The sequence below is a fragment of the Petromyzon marinus genome, chromosome 63 (assembly GCF_048934315.1).
Source record: "Petromyzon marinus isolate PM22_M1 ecotype Great Lakes invasive population chromosome 63, UKy_Petmar_22M1.pri1.0, whole genome shotgun sequence".
Classification (NCBI taxonomy): Eukaryota; Metazoa; Chordata; class Hyperoartia; order Petromyzontiformes; family Petromyzontidae; genus Petromyzon; species Petromyzon marinus.
The window spans coordinates 9,165,733-9,186,518 of record NC_133729.1 but is presented as its reverse complement, the minus strand read 5'-3'; the positions used below and the strand labels follow the sequence as shown (position 1 = coordinate 9,186,518).

General features: G+C 50.4%; 1 protein-coding gene across 8 annotated transcripts in view; it reads right to left on the bottom strand.

The window, feature by feature from the left end:
* Positions 1–19,575, bottom strand: part of SLC7A9 (solute carrier family 7 member 9) — a 39,763-nt gene extending 20,188 nt beyond the window's left edge. Inside the window, exons 1-6 of one of the 8 annotated variants that reach the window (XM_076053980.1) lie at positions 19,354–19,572; positions 16,595–16,690; positions 10,730–10,801; positions 10,033–10,082; positions 9,534–9,824; positions 4,881–5,028 (exon numbers count right to left, since the gene is read on the bottom strand). In XM_076053980.1, the coding sequence (XP_075910095.1) occupies positions 4,881–5,028; positions 9,534–9,677 (292 nt within the window). In that variant the 5' untranslated portion in view covers positions 9,678–9,824; positions 10,033–10,082; positions 10,730–10,801; positions 16,595–16,690; positions 19,354–19,572. Of the gene's footprint in view, positions 1–4,880; positions 5,029–9,533; positions 9,825–10,032; positions 10,083–10,729; positions 11,077–11,166; positions 11,361–16,594; positions 16,691–19,353 lie in introns of those variants that run through there. The other 7 variants (XM_076053978.1, XM_076053981.1, XM_076053975.1 and 4 more) reach the window with 7 other exon arrangements.
* Positions 19,576–20,786: the final 1,211 nt, after the last annotated feature.

Below are 20,786 nucleotides of genomic sequence, written 5' to 3'. Positions count from 1 at the left end.
CATCTCGTGGTCACATCGATACGGGTGGACAGATGGATGGGGCAGGCGCACATGGACAGCTTTGGCATTTATGTTTACTGCGTGCGCAGTAAACATAACGGGAATAAACGTAAGTGGGTTATTATTAAGTGTGTCGTATGAGCACTAAAGATTTATGGTTCTTAGGAATTGCTTAGGGAGGGTGAAAATAGGTTCTTGAACGCCTCATCGCATTTGAGATTTGGGCCAGGTTTTCAGTTTTCATGTATGAGGAGGTAGAACCCTGTGAGCCATGCGGCTCTTGACTCGGGTGCAACCGCAACAAACAAAAACATGAACAAGAAACATCTTAAAGTCACTAGTGAGGTTAATAAGAATCAGAGTATTTATTTATTTATATTGGAGGAATCTGATGAGCTTTAAAGCTCTTTTCCACAGATGTCCAGTTGGGGCAGAGCAGAAAGTTACACCAACAAACAATACAAAAACACGATAGCAGTGCAAAGTCTAGGAAAGGTAAACAAATCACTAAAGTAAATATTTTACCAGGTAAGGCCCACTATTATTAGCTTATTTTTCAGAAGTGACCTGGCCACAAATGGTAGCTCAACGAAGTGGCCTATCACGTGGAAATTTGTAGCAGCAAAATATTCTAAATAATCTAAACGCGTGATGTTGTTTCTAAATGTGAAGGAAAAAACGGGACCCGGAAAAAAATCCACATCACCACGGGTAGAGAGAAGACGCAAAACTCCAAATCTAGAGCAGGCGTCATGAAGGTCGGGATTAGAGGAGCCAACAAGAGAGACGGCCGACCTTGGCCCCATGACTCGAGCTGACCTCGACCCTGTGACACAGGCCGACCCCGTGACATAGGCCGACCTTGGCCCCATGACTCAAGCCAACCTCGACCCCGTCCAAGGTCAATCACAACAATCAGAGCGCCGCCTCCGTCGTGTTCCAACGCAATAAAAATAGCGCCGGTCGGAGGGAGGTCATCTTGCAGCGGTGCATCGAGGAGTTGCCGCGTCCCCACGGCACTGGGTCCGAGGTCCGTTTGTAGCTCGCGCCCGCCACCCGGACTCAGATCTTTCACTGGCTGTGCTGCGCCCAGCCAAGAGGCTTTATCTCTGGACCTGCTACCCCCCCCCGCTCCCCCCTCTTGCTCCCATGTATGAAGACTTGACACACGGAGGAGCTGGAACGTAGCCGCCCTCACTCTTGTCGGAAATAGCTGATTGGGTAAATGTCGTATGGGTTTAAGTCGTGTCTTCCAGGAACGTAACCCCCCCCACCCCCTTCCTGACTTGAACTGATCATTCCCAGGAATGTATTAGCTCCACTCTGTCAATCTGCCTGTCAGTCTGTAAGGGGCCCCAGCATACCTCTCGTAAACATGATCCAATGTGAATAATAAATATTGTGTATGTGGTCAGTTTGCTATGAGTCACTTGCCCTCTAGGAGACCTGCTTCTTTGATCCAAGGGTTGGTCAATACCTGAGTGACAAAATAAATTTAAAAAATCACCGCTAAGAGTAATTTCCTTGCCAGCCAAAGTGTTGGTGACATCATCGTGTGTGTGTGCGCAGCGGGCAGAGATGATCTCCCAAGCGAAATGCGGAGGGAGGGTGGCGTTTGTGCACAGACTGCCCTATATGACATCATAACAACAGTCTGGACCACTGGACAGGTTCCGCAGGATTGGAAGGATGCCCTGGTGGTCCCCCTCTTTAAGAAGGGGGACCGCACAGACTGTAACAACTACAGGGGCATCTCACTCCTCAGTGTGCCGGGAAAGGTCCTGGCAAAGATTATTCAACATCGCCTTGCCAGGCAAGCTGAGGAGAGGCTTGCGGAGCCCCAATGCGGTTTCAGGAAAGGGCGGTCCTGCACAGATGCCATATTTTCTGTCCGTCTGCTACAGCAGAGGTGTAGGGAATTCCAGCAAGACCTACATCTCTGCTTATTGACCTGGGCTCTGGGTTGTTCTTCGTGCTTTTGGAGTACCTGACCCTCTGCTCACGATCATTAAGGACCTTCCTGATGGTGAGCGGGCCCGGGTAAAACTATGTGGCCAGGAGTCAGAGCCATTCCCTGTACACCTTGGGGTGCGACAGGGATGTCCTCTGGCTCCCACATTATTTAACATCTATTTTGACCACGTAGTTTGTGAAGACTTCAATAGCTGTACCGGGGGAATCTCCATTTGGTACAGATATAATGGGAGGCTGATCGATGCCCGGGTGTGGTCAAGGGATGGCTCCCTATTGCTCAACCACGTTATATATGCCGATGATTTGGTAATAGCTGCTCATTCAGAGGAGGAGTTGGAGATGCTGCTGCTGAGACTGGAGCATGCCACTAAGAGATGGGGCCTTACCATCAGCCCCACCAAAACTAAGCACCTGCCTGGGTATTTTGTACCATCGGACACTCTACTCCCAATTGGTGATGGGCAGTTGTGGAGAGAGTGGAGAGTTTCCCATACCTGGGCAGTGTGCTTATGGCCGGCTCCAGTTTAACAGCAGAAGTCTCACTCCGAATCAGTCGAGCGGCAATATCTTTTCATCGGTTGCGTAACGCTGTGTGGAAGCTACCTGGTCTGTCGCTCCGCACTAAGCTTCAGGTCTTCTCGGCCACGGTCATTCCCTCCCTTCTCTACGCTTGCGAAACGTGGACCCCCCTAATGGAACATCTTCGCCGGTTAGAAACATTTAGGCTAGCCTGCCTACGATCCATCCTGGGTTTAACCAGGCTGGATTGTGTGAGGAGCTCACAAATCCTTGAAAGATCTGGGCAAGGTCCCATCGGTGAGCTCCTCCGGCAGGCAAGGCTGCGTTGACTGGGTCATGTAGCCCGCATGCCCAGCCACCGCATGCCGAAACAGCTTTTGTTTGGCCGGATCGAGGGGGCTAAATGGGCGCGGCACGGGCTAGAGAAGAGATGGAGTGATGTGGTACAGGAGGATGTGGAGCTGAGTGGATGACCGGTACCAGCGGTGTCAAGATCGGCCTCTGTGGAGGAGGCTCGTGAAGGACGCTACTGGGCAGTTGGAGGTAGCCGCCCTCCAACAACAACGGAGGGCGGAGGAGCGACGCTCACAACAACGAGCGGAGCGCCGGGTGGCTAGAGCACAGCAGGTTGGCACAGTAGGGGGCACAGGTGGTGCATCAGCCACTCATCTCAGTGATCTCAGTCAGTCGACCCGTGGCACTTGGGTCTGCCCCGTGACCTCCTACTCGCGGGCGTTCGACACTTCACGTGGCCTCAAGGTGCACATGGCCTGGCACAAGCGTCGTGGTGACGTCACCGCCACTTAGTGGCGAATGGCGGTTGTTGGTTGTTGTTGTGTGACGTCACCTCGCGAGTTCACCCATCTCACGCCCTTCAACGTCGCCTCGTTATGCGGCTCGTAACCGAACCTCACGTTGTGGTGGATAATTGAATACTTCCCCCGAGGACAAACGTGAGGACAAACGCGCACACACCTTGGGAAACGTTCCGGAATCCACAAACGGCCATTATCTCTATTCCCCGTTATTATTTTTGCTTGATTCCCACTGAACAAGCCGTTTAGGCCCACAATCTCTGGCCAAACAATGCCAACAATGGGGTCTCATGGGCTTCCTGTGTTTGCATAATCCCCACTCAGGAAATCAAAGAGGCTGGCCACAGGAGACAAAGAATCACATTACCATCATGAGTCAACTTGAATTTAGCTAATCCCTACAATTTGTGAACACTGAGTATGTGTGTGTGCATGTAGAGGTGTATTGGGTGGACAAAGAGCGGTAGGTGTAGCTATTATCGCGCTGCGCTATTGACCCGGCAACCGACGTTCGATTCCCGCTCACGGCAAACATCAGTGACGATTGTCTGAACTGGTCCTGGGTCAACTCAGCCTCAAATGAGTACCTGGTGCGGTGTGTAAACATCGCCACTGGGGAGACAAATGCGGCCAGGCGTGGTGCTGGTCACCCACCCCTCGTGTGCCGTGTTAGGCTATACGGGGGAACTTTGTCTTTGTATTGGGCCCAGCAGTGGCACAGTGGTTCGTGCACTCTGCTACGAAGCCGGTGAGCTGATTTCATTTCTTGGCAACAGCTACAATCAGTGGCGATTGCCCAAACCGCCCCGAGGCCTCGCCGAGGTTGATTCAACTCGAAATGAGAACGTTGTACAATGCATCAGCGTCAGTGCTCGGGAGACAAACTAAACAATGTTTATTTCACCAGGTAAGGCCCACTGAGCTGTATGTCTCTTTTTCGGATGCGACTTGGCCACAAATTATAGCTCAACGAAGTGGCTTATCACCACGTGGAAATGTCTAGCAGCAGACAAATACTCTGAACATGTGATGGCGATTATAAATGTGGATGGAAAAACCGGAGGACACAGAGAAAAATCCACGCGGCCACGGGGAGAGAGAGACACGCAAACTCCAAATGTGTTAACTCTCTGCCACTCAACAAGATCGTCACGTTTATAACGGTATTATTAATGGCTGCCACGGTGGCAAGATGTTAACTACCTCGCCTGGTATACAGGAGGTCGTGGATGCGATCCCGACCCTGACGCTTGCTGCTGTATATTTGGAGTTTGTGGGTTCTCCCCGTGGTAGCGTGGATTTTTCTCTGGTTCCTCTGATTTTTCACTTTACATTTAGAATGGAAGTGCTCTTAAGAGTATTTGGCTACTATAAATTTCCATGCGACAAGCCACTTCGTTGAGCTATCATTTGTGAACGCCACGTCGCTTCTGAAAAAGAGCCACATATCTGGTAAAATAACAAAAATATCAGTTTTGTGGTTTAAAAATGAGTATGGGGGGGGGGGGGTGACAGGATTAAGACACGTGGAGTATCAGTGCGTCACTGCGACGTTGTTGGTGTGGTGAGTACCGAGAGTGGCGAGGACTCCGCACGCCATCCAGATGATGAGGCTGGGCCCCACGGCGCCGACGTTCTCGAGTACCGACTTGGGCGAGATGAAGATCCCCGAGCCGATCATCGTGCCCACGATGAGGCTGATGCCGCTCATCAGGCCCACCTGTTGGCAATCGAGAAGTCTTTTTTGTCATTTTGTTTTTTGGCCAGGGTGAGAGCCACAGGCGGAGTTTGACTTCCATATTTGGGGACGGGGGCGGCAGGGGTTTGCTTTGTTCCTCACATTATGAATCGTGGGTGCGCATAATTAATGAGTGTTTCATCTTAATTGTAAACCACAGAAAATGAATGAATAACATCTCATCACCTCGCATCAAATTGTCTCTCATCACTTCTTTATCTCGTCGCTTAATCTCTCTCTCTCGAGCCACAGTACTGCAGATCGTGTAGCGTTCCAGACGCGATTCGCGGACAGCCAAAACCGCGGACGGCAAGTTCGCGAATAACGAGGGAACACCGTATCTCGTTCCGCTGAATATAAATTAATAAATGTGTCCAGTTTGAGGAAGGGGCGGGGGTGGGGCACCGCCCCCCGTGCCCCCCCCCCCAGCCCCCCGCTAACTGCGGCCATGGTGAGAGCGATGGAACTCATTCGCAGGCGTGACCTGCGTGGCCAAAACGAGGAAAGCCAGACGTGATCAATTGGCAGCGGTGAAACGATTAGAAGTTGGGTGCAAGAAGAACTCGCGTTGCGTAAGGATCTGAAAATGTATCGCGCAAACGCGAAACGATTTTCAACTCTGAACGAATTCCCCGCGGTGCGAGTGGGTTCGGTTGCAAAAGTTTAGTGACGTAAATGTGAAGCGGATGTAGGGTGGGACTATTGCAACGAGTACGCAGGGGGAATGCGAGTCGAATACAATCGCAAAGGAAGTGGTCTTGAAGGATCGACAACTCGGCATCGAATTGTGGCTAAGATGAGAGAAGGAGCGAGGATAGTCACATGGAGCCACGGAATTGTAGTTGGTGTTTTGGGCAACGACAGGGAGTGAGTGAGACCCGTGTGAGTGTGTGAGTAAGAGTGAGTGAGAGTGTGTGAGTGAGTGTGTGAGAGTGTGAGTGTGTGTGAGTGTGTGTGAGTGACTGTGTGTGGGGAGCGATAATGTAGCGGTTAGCGCGCTGCGCTATGAACCTGGGGACCCGGGTTCGATTCCCGCTCACGGCCAACACCAGTGACGATTATCTGAACCGGTCCTGGGCCTCCCCTAGGTCGACTCAGCCTCAAATGAGTACCTGGTGCGGTGGATAAAAACATCGCCACTGGGGAGACTAAGGCGGTTGGGCGTGGTGCTGGCCACCCACCCCCTCGTGTACCATTTCGGTCTTCATAGGTGCTCGCTAACAGCGCTTGCCCCTACAGTCTGTTAAGGCTATACGGGGGATTCTTGTCTTTTTTGTGTGTGTGAATGTGAGTGAGTGTGTGCAGTGCCTGCGGCACAATGCAATGGGACCATTGCTGCCCCCCTGTTGCTATTTGCGCCGTCCTCCCAGAGCAGGGCGAGCATAAACGCCGGCGCTCTGTTGCACGTGCGTTGTGCAGGAGACAAGACCCAAGGCACGGAAACACACTTTCACCAGAGCGACATCGGTGCAGATAGTAACATATATACATGAGATACGTAAGGGGTGCCATGGTGGTGAGATGTTAACTACCTGACCTTGTATACAGGAGGTCGTGGGTTTGATCCCGACCCTGACGCATATATAGTTGAAGTTTGCGTGTCTCTCTCTCCAGGTGGTTTTGTGGATTTTTCTCCGGGTCCTCTGGATTTTTTGCCCCACAATTAGAAGCAACATCGCGCGTTTAGAGTACCTGGCTGCTTCACGACATTTACACGTGACAAGCCACTTTGTTGAGCTATCGTTTGTGCCCAGGTCACATCTGAAAAAGAGCTGCGTAGCTCAGTGGGATTTACCTTGTAAGATAAAAGCAATTAATAATATATATTTTTAAAAATATATAAACACTAGCTTTTAGTTTAGAAGTGACGATGAATTTGCTCTGTAATCTTTATTTAAAATTAGACGAGGATGCCGAGAGGTCAAACGTCTTTTGAGTCAAGGGACATCTCAAGATTCAGGTTTCTTATTTCCAAGGTCACACCTCCCGGTTGCAATCATTTGCCATTAAATTCAAACATCGCGAGTTTAAAGTCAATCGCGAAATCTTTACCGGTTTGCGGGACAGAGCTGCGACACACAGCACAGCCAGTCCACACAGAGGAGGCGTAGCACAGAGGCACAGAGACAGAGAAGAGGAGATGCCGAGCGAACTGGAGATGTGAACGGAGCAGAAGGAAATCCTCAACTGGTGACTTTTACACCAGCAGTGATGAATGGAGGGGATGGAGAAATTCCAGACAACGGAAACTTCCCTTCGCCATGTGCAGGCTGAGTGGCCACTCGATGCACGGGCTAAAAAGGTCCAAGCAACGGCTCTTGTTACATAAACAACAACAACTAATTTAACACTTCTCAATGAAGTCCAATTCGCAGTGCCGGATTATCCTAATAGCAAAAGTAACTACGTATGCTACGGGCCCCGCACTTTCAAGGGTCCCACGCTAAATGCTTTCAAGCTATCAATTCCGGTTCAGTGATTCTGCACTTGCTCTATTACTATAGTACTATACCGCCCTCAACTTTTACGAACGATTGGGTGTTTAAGGTTAGCGATTTGTCATTATCTGGCTGTATAGCAAATGAAAAAATACAATTACTTTACTATGCAAGTTAAAAATGAGTGTTTTAATATTTACGTGTTTTTTTATTTATGGCCCCTTTATAACATGTTACAGGCCCCGCATGGGGCTGCCTCTGCTGATGAGACACTGTATATCGAAACAGGGGTCCAGAGGTTGCTCCGACTGAACCATTGACGGTGATGTTTTGCTGTTGTGTGCACTTGCAGAAGGCCAATGGGTTGTGTAAGCAATAATTCAGTTAAAAAATATAGTATTTGGAGAGATATATGAAAGAGATATTAATTATATATACAATTTAGCAGGAGATAAAAACAAGTGGTTTATATAGAGTAGGAATCAGGTTTCCTTGACATTCCTTACACAACCCATCAGCCGCACGGCCTTCTGGGAGTGTCTCATTTCAGCAGCATTGATTCAAGAATGGTTTCGACACACGGTGTCTCATCGGCAGAGTCAGGCTTGTTTGAATCAGAGCCTAGATTCAGACTGGAAGAATCCAAAGAGTATCAACTGCCAATCCTTACAGGCAAGGAACGTCTCTTCATTCTACGGGGTCCTTGTTGGGCACAGAAGGTCTTCTTGTTTGCAGCAGTGGCCTGAATCCAATTCTAACAGTTTCTGTGAATGGACAGGGCCACCGATGGCCTATAGTGGAGAGGGCCACCATTCTATACAACTATTTGTATTTTACCAGCTGTTAGGCCCATTGAGCTATGTAGTTATTTTTCATAAGCGACCTGGCCATCACAAATGGCAGCTCAATGAAAGTGGCTTATCACGTGGGCATTTATAGTAGCAGCCATCCCACGTATGTCGAACTTGAACTTCTCTCGAGCAGCACGTAGCCAACCGTGCGAATTGGAGGTGCGGGGGAACGACAAGAGGCAGTGCCAAGGCAACTGGACTGTTTGTGCCGAGTGCTGAGTGTTTGGCAAGTCCCCTGCGGCATCGGGCTTAAGGGCCCTGCAAGTCCCTGTGTGGCAGAGTGGATGATTTTTTTTTTTTAAAGCGGCTGTACGGCACCCCGCTAGAAAGGGATGCATCACTTCAGGCTTCCAGAGTTGCACCGATTCATACCTATCGCAATCAGAATATTTATTTATACTGCAGGAGGAATCCGATGAGGTATAAAGCTCTTTGGTCACAGATGTCCAGTAGGGACACGGGGTAAGAACGTAACGACAACAAACAGGACACAAGCACGATAGTACCAATAGTGTATCTCTGGGACCCTTTTAGCCGGCACCACGATGATGACAACAGAAAAACGCTTCGCCCGTTCTGACAAGGAGACAGAAAGCGCCGCGCGATGCGGTGCCCGCCGCCTTTGTTCGATGGTTGACAGCCAAAAGCCACCGCTACTGCGAGGATGATCGACGGGGCTCGCGTGACGGTGATACATGCTACCTTGACGAGATCGGCGAGGTATTGTGGTTCATTTGTGTCGAGCACTTTGTGTGTAATAAATGCGACCTTATTAGAATGAACACCGCGGCGGTGGCCAGTTGTTAACTACCTCGCCTGGTATGCAGGAGGTCGTGGGTTCGATCCCAACCCTGACGCCTGCTGCTGTACATTTGAAGTTTGTGGTGTCTCTCTCTCCGTGGTCGCGTGGATTTATTTTCTCCAGGCTCCTCCGGGTTTTTTTCCCTTCCACGTTTAGAATCAACAACGTCGCGCATTTAGAGTGATTTGACGGCCGCTAGAGATGCCCACGTGATGAAAAGCCACTTCGTTGGGCCATAGTTAGGTGCGATAGGCAGCGTCGCTTCTGAAAAAGAGCGACACAGCTCCAATGGGTCTTACCCGGTAAAATACAAAAGTGTAATAGATGGTTTACCATTCCTGGTGAAGCCCCGCGTACACTCGAGGGGCAGTAGGTGGTGGGTGTAGCCGTTCTCACCTCTTGCTTGAGTCGCATAGTGTTGCTGCCCCCCCCGCTGCTGCTGCTGCTGCTCTTCGAGGTGATGGAGCCTCGGGAGGGACCGCTTCGCGGTGTCGCCCCGTTCGAGCCGGCCGCGTGCCTCTGCTTCAGCGAGTCCTTCATGGCGCCTGCGTCGTGTCCCGGGCTCTGGCTTCCTCTCTTTCTCTCTCTCTCCGTGCCGATCGCCACCGGCTCCCGGGTCAAGTGGCGGCAGCGGTAGCAGGAGCAGTTGTAGCGGCAGGGTGGACTCGGGCCGCGTCGCGACGGGATCTGCAGCACGATAGGCGCAGACACTTTGTCCTGATCGTGCCACCGACCTCGCTGCTTTTATTGTCACCGCATTTTATGAAAATCGAGTAACGACCCAGAAGCATGACAGCAAAGGGGGTTAATAATTGTTCGCCTTGCGGACTCATTTGCACTGTGTTCATTGGTCACACATGTAATGTAAGTACTGTACGTTGAACTTCTTTCGCACCGTAAGTAGCCAACCGCGCTCATCGGAGGTGCGGGGGAAGGGCAGCAACACTAAAGACAAAAAAAATAATTCTAAAGAAATTAGTTGTCAACAGAATACATTGTTTGTTTTGCCGTCTCAATCTGATCGCGATTGTGCGATCTGCGTCACGTCACGAAACTATAACCCCATTCGGATCTCTCACAGGATCAGTGCGACTCTACACACTGGTGGATAACGGCCCGTGGAAGCGGACACTGCAGAGCTACCTCTGAGACCCCTTGTTCAAGTGACCTCTGGTTCATTTAGTCCTGGAGCCACGCAGTTCCCGCCCGCTCTGCGACCCAGAGTGAACGCGAATCGCACGGTAGCCACACCGATATTGGTTCATTCTTGGAGCTAGAACTAAGCCCAAATTCTGCGGAGCACCATGTTAAACATGGTCGTTTGTTGTTGTTATTGTTGTGCGGTCGTTGGTGACCGGGCCAAGCCCCATCAACTCTCTGCACTCCAGGGCCAAGTTTTAACCGCAGGAGGCTTGGAACCTGGATTCGAACCCGGCGTCTCAAGCGGTTGCCGGCTCAGCGCTCCGACCGACAACTCTGTGCCAACATGGCCCGAGCTCTTAAAACATTTTCCACTTCAATCGACGCTCGTAAGCTGCACAAAGCGGCGGTGAGCCGTGATCTAAGAGGAGAATCACGCAGAGTCAACGTACCTTAGAGAGAGAGAGTCTAAAGTCTGGCAGCCCGACCGGTGATCACCTTGCTGACAACCACCAGCCTGCCTCCTGCGAGGAAGATTATCGGAGCGCGGTTTTTTATAGGGGTCGGGGTTGTGGGATGGTTGGGGGCGGAACGAGATACGGCGTCCCTCGTCATTCGCGAACTTGCCGTCCGCCGTTTTGTTTATCCGCGAATCGCATCTGGAAGTCGACAACATCTGCAGTCCTGTGTTGCATCGAGGTAGAGAGAGATTAAAGCGATTAGATACAGCGGTGAGAACGTGATGCGATAAGGCGAATGTACGGCAGAGCATCGTCATAATTTAAGGTGAGTTCATTTATAAACTATTATTTAATACTTTAATATTTAGTTTATGTTTCAAGTAACCAACGCGCTATTATAATTTTCACGTATTGAATAGCTTGCTTACGTGTGGTGGCTCGCTTGGCTCTCCAACGGGGGGGGGGTGGTTTACGTAAAAAAATAAATTGCCAGTTACCACGCCGTAAGCCCCGCGGTCAGCAAGCGCTATTGATTTTTCACATCCGTCAACTTTAAATTAGTTTAATTAGCGATTTAGTGCGACTCTTGCGCGCTTCGCTATTATTTCTTTATTTATGACGCGTGAACGACCGTACCAACTCACGCGCCTTTGGTGGGGGGGACGGACCAAGCCAAGTCGCACGCCTTTGGTGGGGGGGGACGGACCATGCCAAGTCGCACGCCTTTGGTGGGGGGGGGACGGACCATGCCAAGTCGCACGCCTTTGGTGGGGGGGGACGGACCATGCCAAGTCGCACGCCTTTGGTGGGGGGGGACGGACCATGCCAAGTCGCACGCCTTCGGTAAGGGAGCCAGGGGGACATTTTCGTTCGCGTTAAAAATGCTGTAAAAATACACTAAACGCTGACGTAAATTCTTCACTGAGTCATGTCCCCCCCTCCCCCACTCAGATGCGTGCAGTTACTAATATATACAGTTATACAGTCGCTAGATGCTAGCACCATAGGCAGTAGACCTTTTATTTATTTATCACACGTGCATTACCATAACAACACACGCGCCTTTGGCGGGGGGGGGGGGATTTTCTTTCGCGTTAAATGCTATAAAAATATATTCACTGTGTGATGTCTCCCCTACCAAGATGCGTGCAGTGATTACTACTATACAGTTGCTAGATGTAGCAAGTACCACCACAGTCGGTATGCACTGCTGTAATCATAGCAGGTACCACCACAGTATTCACTGCTGTAATCATAGGTACCACCACAGTCAGTATGCACTGCTGTAATCATAGCAGGTACCACCACAGTCAGTATTCACTGCTGTAATCATAGCAGGTACCACCACAGTCAGTATGCACTGCTGTAATCATAGCAGGTACCACCACAGTCAGTGTTCACTGCTGTAATCATAGGTACCACCACAGTATTCACTGCTGTAATCATAGCAGGTACCACCACAGTCGGTATTCACTGCTGTAATCATAGCAGGCACCACCACAGTCAGTATGCACTGCTGTAATCATAGCAGGTTTCACCACAGTATTCACTGCTGTAATCATAGCAGGTACCACCACAGTCAGTACGCACTGCTGTAATTATAGCAGGTACCACCACAGTCAGTACGCACTGCTGTAATCATAGCAGGTACCACCATAGTCACTATGCACTGCTGTAATCATAGCAGGCACCACCACAGTCAGTATGCACTGCTGTAATCATAGAAGGTTTCACCACAGTATTCACTGCTGTAATCATAGCAGGTACCACCACAGTCAGTACGCACTGCTGTAATTATAGCAGGTACCACCACAGTCAGTACGCACTGCTGTAATCATAGCAGGTACCACCATAGTCACTATGCACTGCTGTAATCATAGCAGGCACCACCACAGTCGGTACGCACTGCTGTAATCATAGCAGGTACCACCACAGTCGGTATGCACTGCTGTAATCATAGCAGGTACCACCACAGTATTCACTGCTGTAATCATAGCAGGTACCACCACAGTCACTACGCACTGCTGTTACATTTTAAGAGTAGTTTTTAAATATTTTTAAGACCCGGGCAACGCCGGGTACTTCCTGCTAGTTTGTATAACAAATAAGCAGACCGTGTGTCTCTTTCACACGCCGATCTCCACACAAAACTAACAGGTCCCTGCAGGGTGGGCTGGTAGGACAAGTCTCTGCGCTGTCTATTGTTGATTTTACACCCAACAGAACGAGATTTCACTTCGTTAAAGTATTGAAAGGGGACGGACGGACGGACACATTAATCTATTGCAGGCTGGTACACTCAGTTTACAGCTTCGTTCCTACCAGTAAAATCATCGCTTACCTGGGAGGTGCTTCACCCCAGCAATCACTGATTGAAGACGACCAAAACTCCACGACCCGCCTCTGTCTCATCAGTGGACTCGGGCTCGCTTGAGTCATTGCTGGCGAGCTACCGATCGCACAGCCAAAGAAGGACGTTTCTTCCTCTCTTTAGGCTTATAACGGGATTCTAATTCCACGCAGAGTCACCTCGAGACGTAACTCGACAAATATAGCGATCAGTAAACTCCACAGAAATATCTCCGCGGCGTATCTGCCTATCCACGTAAAAAGTGTATTGTCTCAGCGGAAAACCAATCTGTTCTTTATAGTTATATTGCCTCAGCAGATAATTGCTGTGCTGATGTCACCGACAATGCGTGCGATGCCGCGAGAATAGCTCGTACGTATGTACGTACTGTACCTTGAACTTCTTTCGCACCGTACGTAGCCAACCGTGCCAATCGGAGGTGCAGTGTTTAGTCTATGGGTAGTGTTAGTCTATGGGTAGTGTTTAGTCTATGGGTAGTGTTAGTCTATGGGTAGTGTTAGTCTATGGGTAGTGTTTAGTCTATGGGTAGTGTTAGTCTATGGGTAGTGTTGAGTCTATGGGTAGTGTTAGTCTATGGGTAGTGTTACTCTATGGGTAGTGTTAGTCTATGGGTAGTGTTGAGTCTATGGGTAGTGTTAGTCTATGGGTAGTGTTGGTCTATGGGCAGTGTTAGTCTATGGGTAGTGTTAGTCTATGGGTAGTGTTAGTCTATGGGTAGTGTTGAGTCTATGGGTAGTGTTAGTCTATGGGTAGTGTTAGTCTACGGGTAGTGTTAGTCTACGGGTAGTGTTAGTCTACGGGTAGTGTTAGTCTACGGGTAGTGTTAGTCTATGGGTAGTGTTAGTCTATGGGTAGTGTTAGTCTACGGGTAGTGTTAGTCTACGGGTAGTGTTAGTCTACGGGTAGTGTTAGTCTATGGGTAGTGTTAGTCTATGGGTAGTGTTAGTCTACGGGTAGTGTTAGTCTACGGGTAGTGTTAGTCTATGGGTAGTGTTAGTCTATGGGTAGTGTTAGTCTATGGGTAGTGTTAGTCTATGGGCAGTGTTAGTCTATGGGTAGTGTTTAGTCTATGGGTAGTGTTTAGTCTATGGGTAGTGTTTAGTCTATGGGTAGTGTTAGTTTATGGGCAGTGTTAGTCTATGGGTAGTGTTTAGTCTATGGGTAGTGTTAGTCTATGGGCAGTGTTAGTCTATGGGTAGTGTTAGTCTATGGGTAGTGTTGAGTCTATGGGTAGTGTTAGTCTATGGGTAGTGTTAGTCTATGGGTAGTGTTGAGTCTATGGGCAGTGTTAGTCTATTGGTAGTGTTAGTCTATGGGTAGTGTTAGTCTATGGGTAGTGTTAGTCTATGGGTAGTGTTAGTCTATGGGTAGTGTTAGTCTATGGGTAGTGTTGGTCTATGGGCAGTGTTAGTCTATTGGTAGTGTTAGTCTATGGGTAGTGTTAGTCTATGGGTAGTGTTAGTCTATGGGTAGTGTTAGTCTATGGGTTGTGTTGGTCTATGGGCAGTGTTAGTCTATTGGTAGTGTTAGTCTGTGGGTAGTGTTAGTCTATTGGTAGTGTTAGTCTATGGGTAGTGTTAGTCTATGGGTAGTGTTAGTCTATGTGCAGTATGTATGTTGAACTTCTTTCGCACCGTACGTAGACAACCGCGCCAATCGGAGGCGCTAATCGTAATTGAGGAGGGGGTGGAGGTATAAGCGGTGCGTGACCCGGGACGGTTCAAACGAGTGCCGCTCGTGTCCGTCCAAGCCGTCTCCTTCCGTACGGCTGCTGATGCAGATGCAGATCAACAGCTACACAAAGTCACCACATTCAGGTGGTCGAGCCAGACAATCACATTCGGGGGGGTGGAGGGGTGGGGCAGCGGAGTCGTTCATCATCGCCGTGATGTCTGATGGAGCGATGAGGTTAGATGTTGTGCAGACGCCAGGTGGATTATTCCATCTCAAGAGCGCGAGACATGGCAATAGCGTGAGGTCGACCTTCATCCAGTATCGGATAGATCATGGTTGACGATGATGATGATGGTGGTGGTGGTAGCTGAAGTGTAAATAATCCCACCGTTGTGTTAGTGAACATTCAGGTTATTTGAAACATGACGGGGTAAATGAAGGGGTAAAAAAAATGTTCATGAGGTGCTTAAAAACTTTACTTTGATTCGAATGTGGTCGGTTTGATGCTTTTGAATAGACAAATCCTAAATATCAAAAAATTCGAGTTTTGGGAGCTCCCAGACCTTGAAGTGAAACGCCGAGCACCGTGAATGCAAAGCCGCATGCGGCACGCGCTTATCGCCATTGTGACATTCTGGCGCGTTGCCACGAGATTTTTTTGATTTTTTTGGCTGCTATAATTTTCAACATGATGTGCCACTTTGTTGAGCTATCGCCTGTTGCGCGGTCGCTTCTGAAAAACAAGCCAATAGCTCAGTGGGCTTTCGCTGGCACAAGAAAACATTATTTCGTTTTATTAGTATTTGTTTAAGTTATTTGTTTACCTTTTCCATACTTTACACTCCTATCGTGTGGTTTTGTACTGTTTGTTGTTGTGAAGTTCTGACCCAGTACCCCCTACTGGACATGTGTGAAGAAGAGCTTCATAGCTCATGGGATTCCTCCTGCAATACAGATTCTGAGCCATTGACGTCTCCGCCTATTATCCGACTGCCGTAGTATCGTATTTATAATAGTTCTACTATCGTGTGTGGCATCAGTTTCTAAATTCTGATCTCACATTTCAACAACACAGTGCCCCGGTGACGCCACGCGTGGCTATGAAAGGGGCAGAGTTTGATCGAAAAACCGCGGCGCCACCGCTTGTTTCTGCGTAAAGGATGCCTTTTGCACGTTCGATTACTATAGTGGTAGGGTGGTGGGTGGGGGGAAATGAATAAATAAACCACTGTGCCTCACTGATCTTGTCAAGGAGTGTGGACCATCATCACGCCAACTCCATTCATCCTCGCGGAAGCGGATTCTGGCTCAGCCACCGGACAAAGACGGCCACTGCATGGCGCGCTTTCAGATGCGCTTCTGCGGCCGTCTGGAACGCGCTCTTACTTCCAACATTAGGAAGCCACTGGAGCTGTGTACTTTTAAATCACCATCTAGATTGACGAACTCGTTTCTTTAGAACTGCTACTTGTGTTGAGTTTGTTGTCCTTCCCCGAGTAGTACGGTTGGCTATGAACGGTGCGAAAGAAGTTCAACATACATACATACGATTCACTATCGTCTGTCTGCCTGTCATGTTCTGCATCTCCCAAACGGTACATGCGAGGAAAACACACAATTGTGTGTACAAACGCATACACTGAACTGCTATATCAAGAGACTAAATGTTATTTTATTATTAGTAAATGCTGATGCCCACCGTCCCCCCCCCTTCCCCCTTTGAGCTAAGGCTCAGTTTGTATGGTCCAGATCTGGGGGGGGGGGGGGGGTGGTATGGTCCAAATTTACACTAATTCATTGTCTGATATCACCTTGATATGTAGAGGACCCCAGAGGTTGGGGTGGGTGGGGCGGTACAATTTGGCACTGGCTGCTGCTGCTGCTTTTCCCCGCTTGTCTGTGGTCCCCTGTACGGTGGCACATTCCAAGTCGAAACGAATCATCATCATTACCATAGAAACAAATATTGCCACTTACACCAACATTGTCCTCATTCATCTCCACTCTGGTTTCAAGTCCCAACAACATTCGATACTTGAGGTTCGAGTGTGCGCGATCACAACGGAGACAATGGTCAAATCGAGAAGCTGTCTTGATCCTTAGACTACCACACTACCACTGGTGAGGCGGGGGAGAAGGGCGATCTTACCTTACGCTGCTTGGTGCATATTTGCGAAGGTATTTCGACGAAGGCACTCACCTGGTATTGCCCGCCTTCATGACATGCGCTGTCTCAAACAGGTTAACCATTGCTTTGACCTATCTAGCCGAATCGCCGGTTGTGCAAGGGAGAGGGGGCATTTAGAAAAATAAATCAATAATGAAAACTCTTCAATGTGCATCTGTGTTCCTGTCACCCGAACTTTGCCCTGATGAACGAGCATGTGTGGCCGACCTCTGGCTTAATTGGTCCTAATTAATTATTAAGCAGCCAAAGGCTTTGCTCTCTCTCCCTGCCTTCCCTCATTTGTCCCCCCCACCCCCTTCCAGTCTGAGAATGACAAAGCAGTGGCGTAGATGTGGAGTGCACGGGCGGTGCAGCTGCACGCCCCCCCCCCCCCCCCCACGGGCCGGAGGGGGCCAGGCATTGGAGGGGCCCAGGCATTGTAGGGGGTCCAGGCATTGGAGGGGGCCCAGGCATTGTAGGGGGTCCAGGCATTGGAGGGGTCCAGGCATTGGAGGGGGCCCAGGCATCGGAGGGGGCCCAGGCATTGGAGGGGGGCCAGGCATTGGAGGGGGCCCAGGCATTGGAGGGGGTCCAGGCATTGGAGGGGTCCAGGCATTGGAGGGGGCCCAGGCATCGGAGGGGGCCCAGGCATTGGAGGGGGGCCAGGCATTGGAGGTGGCCCAGGCATTGGAGGGGCCCAGGCATTGGACGGGGCCAGGCATTGGATGGGGGCCAGGCATTGGAGGGGTCCAGGCATTGTAGGGGGTCCAGGCATTGGAGGGGCCCAGGCATTGGAGGGGGCCAAGGCATTGGAGGGGGCCCAGGCATCGGAGGGGGCCCAGGCATTGGAGGGGCCCAGGCATTGGAGGGGGCCCAGGCATCGGAGGGGGGCCAGGCATTGGAGGGGGTCCAGGCATTGGAGGGGGCCCAGGCATCGGAGGGGGCCAGGCATTGGAGGGGGGTCCAGGCATTGGAGGGGGCCCAGGCATTGGAGGGGCCCAGGCATTGGAGGGGGGCCCAGGCATTGGAGGGGGGCTAGGCATTGGAGGGGGCCCAGGCATCGGGCTACAGATAAGAGAGATATTGCAGAGGGGCCCGACACAGACAGAGACTTGGAGATGAACTAAAAACTAAACCCCAGTCTGTCCTCCTATAACGCGGTAGTTGCGTTCCCACAGAACATTGCGTTGTGAAAAAAGAAATCACGTCGTAATAAATAATTATATAATGCGGTGCAAAGCGCGGTCCGCGCTAACATGCGAGATGCGTCCGCAGGCCGAGCAAAGACTGAGGTGCGTGGGTAGCATCTAGAAGCATCCAGCAGCATCCCACTGCCTTGTAAGATGCCGCTCCGAGGCGTCTGTACGACTGCTGTTTCCTACTCGCACGACGTAGCTCTGTTCGCTCAATCGCGTTATCTGCAATTCGCATCCGCGTTATGAAAATGTGTTCCCGAATACATCGATCGCATTATATCCAAATTCGCTTCAACAAAACAACATGCAGCGTAATAGGAGAACAGACTGGCCACAAATGATAGCTCAACGAAGTGGCTTATCGTCATCAATGTGAAATTTATAACATCAGCTGAATAAAAAGCGTGATGTTCATTCTAAATGTGGAGGGAAAAACCGGAGGACCCGGAGAAAAATCCACGTGACCACAAGGAGAGACGCAAACTCCAAACATACAGCAGCAGGCGTCAGGGTCGGGATCGAACTCACGACCTCCTGTATACCAAGCGAGGTAGTTAACATCTTACTACCTTGATGATGAGAGAGAGAGAGAGAGACACGCAGACTCCAAACATACAGCAGCAGGCGTCAGGGTCGGGATCAAACTCACGACCTCCTGTATACCAGGCGAGGTCGTTAACATCTCCTAGCCACCGCGGCGCCACCGTAAGCACAGAGATAAACGGAGATACATAGAGGGAGATCAAGACGGGCGGACAGATGCAGAGATACACAGACAGGGGCAAACGGGGAGACACGCAGAGACGAACACAGAGACACAGACACTGAGAGGTAAAGATAGGCGCACAGACACACAGCGAGCCATACAAATGGATAGGGATCAAAGACAACGATCATCCGTGTAGCCTTAACAGACTGTTAGGGCAAGTGCTGTTAGCGAGCACCTATGAAGGCCGGCACGGCACAACCGGGCGGTGGGTGGCCAACACCACGCCCGGCCGCCTTTGTCTCCCACAGTGGCGATGTTTACTACACACCGCACCACGTACCCGTTCAAGGCTGAGTCGACCTAGGGGGGGGGGTTCCCGTGACCGGTTAAAAGATTCCGCCACTGTTATAGTTTGTGAGCGGGAGCCGAACTCTGGGTCGCCGGGTTCGTAGCGCAGTGAGTTGACCACAGACAGCGCGCGTGCTCACAGACACTCACCGGCTTGGATGGCTGGTGGTGTTTGATGGGCTGCAGATTCATTAATGTGGCTAGCCAGCTCTTAGTGAGGAAGGTAGGCAGGTCATTGATAAGACGTTGGATAAGTAGGTGGGGTAACACGATGGGCGGGTGAGATGGGGAGGGTGAATGTTTAAACGCGGGCGTGCCTCGAATAGCACGCGACACGCGTTCCTGGTAAACAGCACGTAAGTCGCATCCCCCTCGAGTTAACATACATGTTAACTCGAGGGGGATGCGTTTCCGAAAATAAAAAAGTATTTTATTTTGCGAGGTTATAAAGGTTTGAGTTGGGCACAACCGAAGGGTAAGTGGGCGGGGCTAGAGATGGAATTTGCAAGTAAATGTAGGATCCCAGAGCTAGGCATACCTCGGACAATCACGTCTGCATTCACCACAATACTCGGGGTCAGAATGCAAACTAAAATGAAGGCGATCGGTATTACGTTGGTGTCGCGGCATCTCTTCAGAGAAGTTAGCGACTCGATCAGACGAGCCTTCTTCTCTCGGAGTCTGTTTAAAGATCTAATGGTTGTGTGGAAACCCTCCCTGTAGAGGCGGTTAAATCTTAAATTAAAGCTTTCGTGACTGCAGGAATTGATACTCTTTGGGCCTTTCGGTAAAGTCACGTAGATATAAAAAAGATATAATTAGTTATGATTTTATTATTTTTCTATCTCTGTGACTTTACCGAAAGACCCAAAGAGTATGAATTCCTGCAGTTACGAAAGCTTTAAGTCAAGATTTAAGTAGGTTATTTAATAATGTTAGCTATGGATTTACTCAATACGTGTGTGCGTGAGTGACGTCGGTGAGGATGCAGTGAGAACGCGCGTTCGCCCACGCGCGATTTAAAGATTGTTTTCGTTTTTTCTTCACCGCGTAACGGTGAGACGTAGGGGCTGGGAGGGGGATGCCTGCCTCTCTGCACAAGCAACGAGAACACGCCACGCGTTCGTCAGCATCACTGCCGCCGTCAAAGGGAAACTCATAACGGTCGACGTTACAGGCAATAGCCCTTCATGGCACGACATTTCGCCGCGTCGCCTCTTCTTCCTTTCAAGGCCACAGTGTTGTTGACTGAACACGTAGAGTTTGTCGCGCAGGCAATGGAGGGTCCTTGCGTGTTGCGGGTAGCGGTGAAGTTGCCTCCTCCTGTGTCGTGGCGTGGCACCACTCACGGGGGCGTCGTCGTCGTCACCTCGCTTGCTGGGGCTCCTTGAAGATCGGGGGGGGGGAGGGCAGCCGGCTGTAGCCAGGGGCAGCCAAAGGGCAGCTGGAGAGCGGAGCTCGAGTCAGCTGCGCCGCGGTGGACGAGCTGGGCCAGCGTGGAGTTTGAAGCCCCGCGGTGCTGAGCTGCGAACTCACCAACTCGGCAGTGCTGGGCACTCATTGACGGGGCCGCGGGTAGCTCC